This window comes from Topomyia yanbarensis, chromosome 1 (genome assembly GCF_030247195.1).
Source record: "Topomyia yanbarensis strain Yona2022 chromosome 1, ASM3024719v1, whole genome shotgun sequence".
Classification (NCBI taxonomy): Eukaryota; Metazoa; Arthropoda; class Insecta; order Diptera; family Culicidae; genus Topomyia; species Topomyia yanbarensis.
The window spans coordinates 108415778-108427755 of NC_080670.1; the positions used below are offsets into that span (position 1 = coordinate 108415778).

At 44.2% G+C, this 11978-nt stretch overlaps 1 protein-coding gene across 1 annotated transcript; it reads left to right on the forward strand.

Annotated features, from left to right (window-relative positions):
* Positions 1-5253: 5253 nt before the first annotated feature.
* On the forward strand, positions 5254-10852 carry LOC131675803 (uncharacterized). The gene is made up of 2 exons (XM_058954947.1): positions 5254-10594; positions 10707-10852. The coding sequence occupies exons 1-2, from the start codon at positions 5254-5256 to the stop codon at positions 10850-10852; spliced, it is 5487 nt and encodes a 1828-aa protein (XP_058810930.1).
* The last annotated feature ends 1126 nt before the right edge of the window (positions 10853-11978 follow it).

Consider the following 11978-nt stretch of genomic DNA (forward strand, 5'->3'; position numbering starts at 1 on the left):
TCGACGAACTGAGTCGAATGGGATATGACACTCGGCCCTCCGGGCCGGGATTAGGTTGACGTTTTTCAGAGTGATTGCATAACCTTTCTATATGAGAAAGGCAAAACGAAAGAAAAAGAAAACGATTGGGTAAATAAAACAAATTACCTTAAACTGTTAATGAACAAATAATGAGGGCTGGAAGAATATTGAAAGCGTTAGTGAACATACAATTCACATCGGAAACTGAACTTATTAATACTAGCGTAGCTAACACCAAACAGGTTGTTGAACTACTACGCAGGGAAAAAATTATTGAAATAATCAAAGAGCAGGGTGAAATAGTCCAGGTAAAACTACACGAAGAACTAATACTCATTCAAACCCCACAGACTCCCATTAAAGCGACAGCAAACCAGCTAAAATTCTACGTAAGAACCTTTCTCCCAACAATATGCGGAAATCTCATAATGAACACTAGAAACGTGTAATGACACACCACGAAGCAATGAAAAGACAGCTAGGAGGCCAAATCATTGGATGCACATACTAATCCCTAAATGTCTAGGTTAGATGAAATCAGTGAATACATCTTACACGAATACGAGAATTTTAACAAAAACAAAGGAAGAGCCAGAACGCTCCAAGGAATCCTAACAAAAAAACAATTGCTTAAGGAAGCCTTCGAAGAGTTCGAAGCAGTATTAAGTAAATACGAAAACAGAGTCGAAGTTAGTGTTTGGAATGAACTAACCGACAAATTAGACATAGTACAGAAAAAATACGACCAGTCAATAAAAATCCTTGATAGGACAATAATACTCGAAAAGAAGTTAGACATAAAAGGAGTTATGCCCAAGCAAATACGCTTACCAGAAGCAAAAATAACCAAACAAAGAAGCTTATCAGACAGTGGATGCGAAATAAAAAGCAACACAATGCAGCGTAATGCACAAGAGGCGGAATACCGCTTCCCTAAAACAGAAGCTATTCAGTGTATCCCTGAGTTTAACGGGTCTCGGGATGAATTAGACGCGTTTTTATATCACGTCGATCACTTTTTCCGAACAAATGGTTAGTAATATTAGTTATGTTATGTTTTTGCCTTTCTCAATAGAAAGGTATTGCAATTGCTCTGAAAACCGACTTTTTAACGGAGGCCCGGAGGGCCGAGTGACATATACCATTCGATTCAGTTCGTCGAGTTCGGCAAATGTCTGTGTGTGTATGTATGTGTGTGTGTGTGTGTGTGTGTGTGTGTGTGTATGTGACCAAAAATGTCACTCATTTTTCTCAGAGATGGCTGAACCGATTTTGACAAACTTAGTCTCAAATGAAAGGTGCAACGTTCCCATAGGCTGCTATTGCATTTCTAATGGATCCGACTTCCGGTTCCGGATTTACAGGGTGATAAGTACGAACACGCAGAAAATGTCGATTTTAATAAATTCTGCAATGAATGTATAAAGGTGAAAATTTTTCCAAAATATGACCACAACTGCTTCGATTTGTAGTATTAGGTCACTAACATCCATTCAAAGTCTATTTGGCCACATTGGCCACCATCCTCGGTTCCGGAAGCCCCGGCGGAAGTATCTAAATTCAGAATAACAGTCACATCGGTTTCTCGGAGATGGCTAGACCGATTCGACTAAACTTGGCCTCAAATGAAAGGTGTTGCGTCCCCGTAAATGGCTATTTAATTTCATCCCGATACAACTTCCGGTTCCGGAGTTACAGGTTGTGGCGTGCGATCACATAGCAAATTGTGATTCAAACCGATACTCCGATGAAAGCAAAAAAGGTAAAAATTTCGCTAAAATGTCTCTCAAACAACTTAAATTTGCTGTTCTAGGTCACCGACGGCCAACCAAACTTTCGTTGACTACATTAACCACCATAGACGGTTCCGGAAGTGCCCGGGAAAAGCGGCCATCTTTCATAACTAGCAAACTCATATCAGTTTCTCGGAAATGGTTGGGTCGATTTTCACAAACTTAGTCCCAAATGATAGCTATATTATCCCCACAGATGTCTATAAAATTTCGCACGGATCGCTTGTATGGTTCCGGAAATATAGACTGAACGGTCCGGTCACACATGAAATTCCCATATAAGCCTGAACTCATATTTTTTTTCAAAGGGGGGACCCCATGAAATTTCAGAAATCGAATTCGTATTTTTGATGCCAAACATCTTTAAAATGCATGAAACGTCGAGATTTTATGTTATCTCGAAAAACATTTTTTTTATAAAAATCGACTTTTTGGGACTTTGCCGATTTCGCACCTTTTTGCCTTTCTCATATAGAAAGGTTATGCAATCACTCTGAAAAACGTCAACCTAATCCCGGCCCGGAGGGCCGAGTGTCATATCCCATTCGACTCAGTTCGTCGAGATCGGAAAAAGTCTGTATGTGTGTGTGTATGTATGTATGTGTGTGTGTATGTGTGTGTGTATGTGTGTGTGTATGTGTGTGTGTGTATGTATGTGCGTATGTGTCAAATAATGTCACTCATTTTTCTCAGAGATGGCTGGACCGATTTGCCCAAACTTAGTCTCAAATGAAAGGTGCAACCTTCCCATCGGCTGCTATTGAATTTTGGATCGATCGGAATTCTGGTTCCGGAATTACGGGTTTCAGAGTGCGGCCACACAGAAATTTCTCATATAAACTATAGGAAAAATTAAAAACTGAATTTTTATTTTTGATGCTAAATGTGTTCAATGTGCATGAAACGTCGAGATTTGATGCAAACTCGAAAAAAAAATTTGACTACGATTCACTTTTTTGGATTTTGGCACATTTTTGCCTTTCTCATATAGAAAGGTTATGCAATCACTCTGAAAAACGTCAACCTAATCCCGGCCCGGAGGGCCGAGTGTCATATCCCATTCGACTCAGTTCGTCGAGATCGGAAAAAGTCTGTATGTGTGTGTGTATGTATGTATGTGTGTGTATGTGTGTGTATGTGTGTGTGTATGTGTGTGTGTATGTATGTGCGTATGTGTCAAATAATGTCACTCATTTTTCTCAGAGATGGCTGGACCGATTTGCCCAAACTTAGTCTCAAATGAAAGGTGCAACCTTCCCATCGGCTGCTATTGAATTTTGGATCGATCGGAATTCTGGTTCCGGAATTACGGGTTTCAGAGTGCGGCCACACAGAAATTTCTCATATAAACTATAGGAAAAATTAAAAACTGAATTTTTATTTTTGATGCTAAATGTGTTCAATGTGCATGAAACGTCGAGATTTGATGCAAACTCGAAAAAAAAATTTGACTACGATTCACTTTTTTGGATTTTGGCACATTTTTGCCTTTCTCATATAGAAAGGTTATGCAATCACTCTGAAAAACGTCAACCTAATCCCGGCCCGGAGGGCCGAGTGTCATATCCCTTTCGACTCAGTTCGTCGAGATCGGAAAAAGTCTGTATGTGTGTGTATGTATGTATGTGTGTGTATGTGTGTGTGTATGTGTGTGTATGTGTGTGTGTATGTGTGTGTGTGTATGTATGTGCGTATGTGTCAAATAATGTCACTCATTTTTCTCAGAGATGGCTGGACCGATTTGCCCAAACTTAGTCTCAAATGAAAGGTGCAACCTTCCCATCGGCTGCTATTGAATTTTGGATCGATCGGAATTCTGGTTCCGGAATTACGGGTTTCAGAGTGCGGCCACACAGAAATTTCTCATATAAACTATAGGAAAAATTAAAAACTGAATTTTTATTTTTGATGCTAAATGTGTTCAATGTGCATGAAACGTCGAGATTTGATGCAAACTCGAAAAAAAAATTTGACTACGATTCACTTTTTTGGATTTTGGCACATTTTTGCCTTTCTCATATAGAAAGGTTGATCAGTACGCTGATAATGAGTGTGAAAATGTGTATATATATATATATATATTTTGTTCTTTATTGTAAATAGTTAACACTAATCATAAGTCTAACATAGCATAATCAAATATCTAAACCTATATCTAAATTTAAACCTGCTATAACTAAATTTTAAAACAATACCTAGTATAACACTTAAATTTCGGACACGTAATTTCAACCACTAAACTCACCCTATATGCAATCTATGATAAGGGAGATAGTGAAGGATAGCGAAAGAGAGAAGAAAATGTACCAAACTACCTAACTAATCCAATCTGTACCGATCAGAGTAGTAGCAAATAGACACCCAAAGCGATCACATCCAAACACTGTGTCATTCTATCATACGTTCAAGATTTCAATACACAAGCTTTCCCAGAACATGTGCTGTGTTTCAATTAGTCTGGAAGATTTTTAATTAGTTTGCATTAACCGCGAGTTTGTTGCCAAATCGGGCAAGCAAAAGATTTAAGTGAACGAACTAGTGCATTCAATTAGCCGCAGCTATACTGATCGACGATTATCCATGCGTTCGGCTACCCAGGTGCAAGGTGCATGCAACAAGATACCGGCGTGAGTTAATTCCTTCAGTGGTTTCTGGTGCCGTTTGGAAGGACGGAAGAAACGCCTGTGATACCGGCATCTGCAGCATCCACGGCTCGATCACTGGTCCTTCGAGCCGGATCACAGGACAACCCCAAGCCAGAATCCAGCTCGCGAAAGGAAAATCCGCCATTGCGGTAAGTGGTCAAAAGGCTTTGATCACACAAAGGTAGGCATTCAATCTTTCTCATACAAAGGGCTGGTGTATGCCCAGCCGATGCCAGATTTTTGCGCCAACATTTACTGAGGCAACGAATGACGGCACATTAACAAAATCGCATGATAAGAAGCGCTTTGATCGCAATAATCACAGTGTGCAACCAGAATGGTGAAATTTGTGGTCATTTCGCAAATATTATAAGCGTTTGATCGTTGACCTTATACGTAGAACTTTACCAATTGCACTTGGCGCGTGCATCTACAGTGGCGCTCGAAATATTGGTACACTGATAGGTGGTGGAATAAATAAACTTTTTCGCAATTTGCAACATACTTTGGCGATTGCGGGGTGGCGATTTTAGCGGATTCGCGAATCGTAAAAGAGACACGACGCGACGGGAGGGAGCAAAACGAATCGATATTATACGTGTTTTCTTACGGTCGTTTCGGTTCGCGTTGGAATAACACAGCGCGACGGGAAGGATTAATCGAACGATTTCTGTGTTGTTCTCGTCGTTCGGTACGCGTAGAGCGGCACGTGTCGCGTCGGGAAGGATAAAGCGTTATCGAATATCACGTGTCGTCTCCGTTATAATCGCGAGTGATTCGAGTGGTGAGTTAAAATGTCTAGCAAGGCGGAGAAGAAAATGATCGAGAATCTCCTGATTCGGAAACGAGTGTGTGCCGTTCGAGATGTGGTAGAAAGGTTTAAAGCGGAATACGACCATGAGCGGGATTCCAGTCAAATCCATGTGAGACTCGACACGTTGGATAGAATTAACAAGGAGTTTCTGGAGGCACAAGCGGAGATCGAGATGTTGGATAAGCCAGACATGTTTGAGCAGCACATCCAGGTTCGCGCTGATTTCGAAAATCGCTTTTGTGTTTTGAAAGGGTTCCTGCTATCCAAGATAGACAACAATCAAACGATTCTAAGTTCGACGATGACGACCAACTTCACTCACCATCCAACATCTGTCAGTTTTCACCATCGGTTGCCGAAAATAGATTTGCCAAAGTTCAATGGAGACGAATCACGATGGATTTCATTCCGGGATAACTTTCTGTCCATGATACACTGCAACGACGATATCCCAACGGTCAACAAGTTGCAGTATTTGTTACAAGCACTGGAAGGAGAGGCAAAGAAGCCATTTGAGACCGTCGATGTACAATCGGATAACTATGCGTCGACGTGGGATGCGCTGATGAAGAGATACGACAACAAACGGTTTTTGAAGAAGGAACTATTCCGAGGTTTGTTCGAGTTACCACCAATGAAGCGTGAGTCAGCACAGGAGCTTAATGCGTTGGTTGACGACTATCAACGCCACGTTAAGGCTTTGGGAAAGTTAGGAGAACCTGTCACAAATTGGGATACACCGCTTATCTACATTTTGACCAGCAAGTTGGATTCTACTACTGTTCGAGCCTGGGAGCACGAGACTCGCCAGAAGGATGACGTTAGCTACGAAGAACTCATCGAATTCCTGATCCAACACGTTCGTATGCTCAAGTCAGTATCCAGTGATCTGCAACACCGTTCCCAAACGACTAACGCCAAGATGGCCGGCCCTATCCAAAAGAAACCCTTCACAGTGAAGTCCGTCGTTAACGCAGCAACTTCAGAAAACAAAATGAATGCTCCGCAATGTCCTGCATGCCCCGATAAGCACCTGCTACATCAATGCCCGAAGTTCACCAAGCTATCTGTTCCTCAGCGCCGAGAGTTAGTTAGCCAGCAAAGCTTGTGTTGGAACTGTTTTCGATCAAACCATCAAGCACGAATCTGCAAGTCAAAGTTTTCTTGTAGAACCTGTCATTCTAGACACCACACGTTATTGCACGATCAAGCTGCACCCTCTAAGATGTCTTCGACTCCAGCCGTCACAACAGCCATTTCTGAACTGCAACCTAATCCATCCACGTCAGCGAACGTGGAGACCTTTGGATCAGCGCATCCACCTGAAGTAAGTCTCTCCATCCAATCGAACCATAGCACGGTCTTACTGGAAACGGTTGCACTTCAAGTCGTTGACAAGCATGGTCGAGAAACTCCAGTCAGAGCACTTCTTGATTCCGCCTCGATGTCCAATTTCATCACCAAGAAACTCGCAAACGCTCTTGCCATTCGTCCAAGCCCAGTGGACATCGCAGTAGCCGGAATAGGAGATGCTCTCAAACAAATCAAGCGCCAAATAACGGCCACTATCAAATCGAGAACAAGCGCATTTTCTACCACACTCGAATTCCTCGTCATGAAGAAACCCACTGCCAATCTGCCAACAATACCCATCGACGCTTCTTCGTGGAAAATGCCAAACGTCTCTTTTGCAGATCCGCACTTCAATGTGCCAGGAACGATCGACATCATCATCGGTGGCGAGTGCTACCACGAAATTCATACTGGAAATCGCATATCCATCGGTGACGGTCTACCACTGCTAGTTGATACTCTTTTCGGGTGGACAGTTTCAGGAAAGGTGTGCACCTCTTCTGCCCACGCTTCGCCGGCTTGTTATATCTCTACCGTTGATCGTTCTCTTGAAACATCCCTGCAACGATTTTGGGAACTGGAAGCCGTCGATCATAGTTCAATGTATTCCGCTGAAGAAAGAAGATGTGAAGAAATGTTTGCTAGCACCACCACTCGAAATCATTCTGGGAGGTTCGTCGTACGCCTTCCTCGGTCCGAAGATCCGCAAGTCACCCTCGGCGATTCGCGCGCGATCGCAACTCGTCGATTCTACAGCCTCGAAAGACGCCTAGAGAAAGATGCCACCGTTAAAGCCGCATACCACAAGTTCCTTGAAGAATATGCAAGTCTACACCATATGCAAAGAATCGATCCTGTCAATGATGGAAAGCCACATTGTTATCTGCCGCATCACCCGGTTTTTAAGGAGGCAAGCACTACCACCAAGATTCGCGTGGTGTTTGATGCCTCTTGCAAAACTACCTCCGGGTTTTCGCTCAACGATTCGCTTCTCGTTGGTCCAGTGGTGCAACAGGACCTCCTCTCGATCGTGATACGTTTCCGCACTCGTTCTGTGGCCATTGTTGCAGACATCGAAAAGATGTACCGCCAGATTGAAGTGCATCCCGCTGATCAGAGTCTTCAACGCATCCTATGGCGTGTCAATCCAACGGATCCACTCGAAACCTACGAACTGCGCACCATCACATACGGAACAGCTTCAGCTCCATACCTCGCAACACGGACGCTGCAGAAGCTGGCACAGGAGGAAGGAGATTTGTATCCAGTAGCAGCCGAGGCAATCATCGAAGATTTCTACGTCGATGATCTACTGTCTGGTGCAGATGATGTACAAGCTGCCATACAAAAACGCCGTCAGATATCAGCGATGTTAGATTCGGCCGGCCTTCCAATCAAAAAATGGGCGTCAAACATCCCGGAGGCTCTAGATGGTGTTCCCCAGGAGGACTTAGCTATTAAAACACTACATGATCTACAAGACGACCAGTCGGTGTCAACGCTCGGACTTGTCTGGGACACAAAGACCGATATGCTTAGATTCAATGTCCAATTACCACTTCCGGCGACGATTCTCACCAAACGTAAGGTGATATCATACATCGCCAAAATTTTCGACCCACTAGGCCTCGTTGGTCCAGTTATCGCGGCCGCTAAAATGTTCATGCAGAGACTGTGGAAGTTGAAGTCCAACGACCAGAAACCCTATGAATGGGACAAGCCGCTCCCACAGAAACTTCAAGACGATTGGAAGCAATTTCATGCTACACTTTACGCCCTCGATCAACTCCGAATTCCACGGTTTGTTGCACTACCAGCCGCTTCCAGTGTCGAGCTTCACTTTTTCTGCGACGCATCGGAATCCGCATATGGTGCTTGTTGCTTTGTTCGTTCCGAGAAAGCGGACGATGTCAAAGTCCAGTTACTGACATCAAAGTCGAAGGTGGCTCCAATTGCTACAAAGCATTCCATCGCTAGACTTGAGTTATGTGCAGCTGTATTGGCCACCAAGTTGTATCACAAGGTGAACCATGCCATCAAAATCCCCTCCAAGGTTTTCTTCTGGTCCGACTCGACTACCGTTCTTCAATGGCTTAAATCATCACCGAATCGTTGGAAGACGTTCGTAGCCAACCGCGTCTCCACCATACAAACCTCTACAGAAGGATGTATCTGGCAACATGTGCCGGGTGCAGAGAACCCCGCAGATGAATTATCCCGCGGTCTACCGCCAGCAGAACTTCTAGCAAGATCAAGATGGTGGAACGGCCCAGTTTGGCTAGCTCTTGCTCCATGTCATCGACCACACTCAGTTGTTCCAGAAGATGAAGCATCCGCCGTCATAGAAGAAGCTCGGAAGGTCGCTCTAGTTTCATTAGCTACATCCACGGCCACCTTTGCTGATCACCTGTTTACCCGATTCTCCTCGTACACAAAGCTGCGTCGGGTGGTAGCATATTATCTGAAGTACATCCGTTCACTGAGAGCCACGACCCAACAATCCACCGGTGAACCCTCCAGCGTTCTCACCACAGCTGAGTTAACAGCAGCAGACCATGCACTAGCACGCTTAGCCCAAGCCCAGCTTTACTCGGAGGAGTTAGCCGGTCTAAATGTACCATCTAGCCACAATGAAATCCTGAAGTCATCCCCACTAAGATGGTTGAAACCCTACATATGCAAAGACGGTATAATTCGCGTCGGAGGACGCCTATCGAATGCCGAGGTTCCAGAGAGCATTAAGCATCCGATCGTCATTTCCGCCAAGCACCCACTGGCCGAACTGATAGCCAACCATCACCACAAGATTCTTCTCCATGCTGGTCCGCAATTGATGCTTTCAACAATTCGACAAAAATACTGGATCGTTGGCGCTAGAAACCTGGTTCGTCGCACATATCATCGGTGTATCAAATGTTTCAGACAGAAGCCAATTCTCGTCCAACAAGCAACAGCTGATTTGCCCACATCAAGAGTAACGCCAGCACGCCCATTCTCAATTAGTGGCGTTGACTATTGTGGTCCAGTGTTCCTGAAGTCACCAGTACGTAATCGATCTCCAACCAAAGCGTACATTGCTATCTTTGTCTGTTTTGTCACTAAAGCCGTCCATATCGAGTTGGTCTCCGATCTGTCGACCCCGGCTTTCATAGCAGCCCTTCGTCGATTCGTTGCTCGTCGCGGTCGTATCTGTGAGCTTCACTCCGATAATGGCACCGCATTCAAGGGAGCAGCCAACAAACTCCACCGCATCTACGAAATGTTGAAGTCAATTGATGGTGACAGAATCCAAATCCTGAATTGGTGTGGTGAAAACGAGATCCAGTGGAAATTTATACCGCCTCGTGCCCCACACTTCGGAGGACTTTGGGAGGCTGCGGTAAAGTCCGCCAAGCATCATCTGTTACGCGAGATCGGCCATGTTAGCATTAGCCAGGAAGATATGCTAACCCTTCTGGCACAAATTGAAATGTGTCTCAACTCAAGACCGTTGACCCCGATCCCAACTGCTCCCATTGACCTCGAAGCTTTAACACCAGGACATTTCCTAGTAGGCTCCAACTTACAAGCTATACCAGAAATGAGCCTGGCTACAACTTCAGATAACCGTCTGGATCATTGGCAACGTACCCAGAAGCTATTCCACCGTATATGGGCTCGCTGGTATCCAGAATATCTTGCACAACTTCAGTCTCGAGCCACAAAGGGATGCAAGCCGGCAGTTCAAATAGAAGTAGGGCGAATCGTAGTCATCAAGGACGATAACCTTCCACCAGCGAAATGGCCTCTCGGTAGGATCATTCAGCTTCATCCAGCCAAGGACGGGGTCGTCCGCATCGTCACCATAAGAACTGCAGTAGCTGACAACGTCGTGAGACCAGTCGCGAAGATTGCTCTGCTACCATTACCTACGCCTTCGGATCCAATCATCGTAGAAACACCGAGCGATGCAGAGACTACAAAGACCGGTAGAGTAGTCCGAAACTAACTCGATGCGCATCTGGAAGGCGATCAGGTGATTATCATTCCAATCCATTCACCGTTCCCTGTTCGTTCTACCGGGTCTTCTCTTGTTTACAGATAGCAAACGCCGGATCTTCGATCGTCGTTCGAAAGCTGTGAATCAACTGCAAACACCTGAGTTTGATTCTGCGATAGATACAAGGTCCTGCTACGGAAACATCGTGTTCATCAAGGCGATGCTCACGGATCACGAGATGAAATAAGGGCATTGAGGAGTTGAAACAGTGCCGCTGTTTCAAGGAGGCCGGAATGATCAGTACGCTGATAATGAGTGTGAAAATGTGTATATATATATTTTGTTCTTTATTGTAAATAGTTAACACTAATCATAAGTCTAACATAGCATAATCAAATATCTAAACCTATATCTAAATTTAAACCTGCTATAACTAAATTTTAAAACAATACCTAGTATAACACTTAAATTTCGGACACGTAATTTCAACCACTAAACTCACCCTATATGCAATCTATGATAAGGGAGATAGTGAAGGATAGCGAAAGAGAGAAGAAAATGTACCAAACTACCTAACTAATCCAATCTGTACCGATCAGAGTAGTAGCAAATAGACACCCAAAGCGATCACATCCAAACACTGTGTCATTCTATCATACGTTCAAGATTTCAATACACAAGCTTTCCCAGAACATGTGCTGTGTTTCAATTAGTCTGGAAGATTTTTAATTAGTTTGCATTAACCGCGAGTTTGTTGCCAAATCGGGCAAGCAAAAGATTTAAGTGAACGAACTAGTGCATTCAATTAGCCGCAGCTATACTGATCGACGATTATCCATGCGTTCGGCTACCCAGGTGCAAGGTGCATGCAACAAGATACCGGCGTGAGTTAATTCCTTCAGTGGTTTCTGGTGCCGTTTGGAAGGACGGAAGAAACGCCTGTGATACCGGCATCTGCAGCATCCACGGCTCGATCAAAGGTTATGCAATCACTCTGAAAAACGTCAACCTAATCCCCTAATTTTTTTTTCGACTCGTTTAGGGTTTCTGGAGTTTAACAGGGGCGTAGTTGATGGTTTACGGAGAGGGGTTATACCCCCCCTCTACTGTTCGCGCCCCTCCTTTAAAAATCTCCTTAAATCACCCCTCAGACCACCACCCCAACCAGCCCTCATACCCCTCCCTTTCAACCCCATCATCTTTAAACCACCACTTCATTACAAAGCATACCAATTTAGGCTGGGGAGTCGTTCGTTCATGGGACTTTCGCCCTCCTCACATACCCACCCCCGCATGACAAAATGAGTTAGCAAGCAGATAACATTGATCTAATGCTGATTAGGCTAATGAAGTATGATATTTTTTTGTTTCAA

What these genes read in the sequence shown, in the direction of transcription:
- LOC131675803 (XM_058954947.1), top strand. Translation starts at nt 5,254, where the DNA reads ATGTCTAGCAAGGCGGAGAAGAAAATGATCGAGAATCTCCTGATTCGG. An exon ending in TGCAGAGACTACAAAGACCG is followed by an intron (nt 10,595 to 10,706) that starts GTAGAGTAGTCC and finishes TCTTGTTTACAG; the next exon opens with ATAGCAAACGCCGGATCTTC.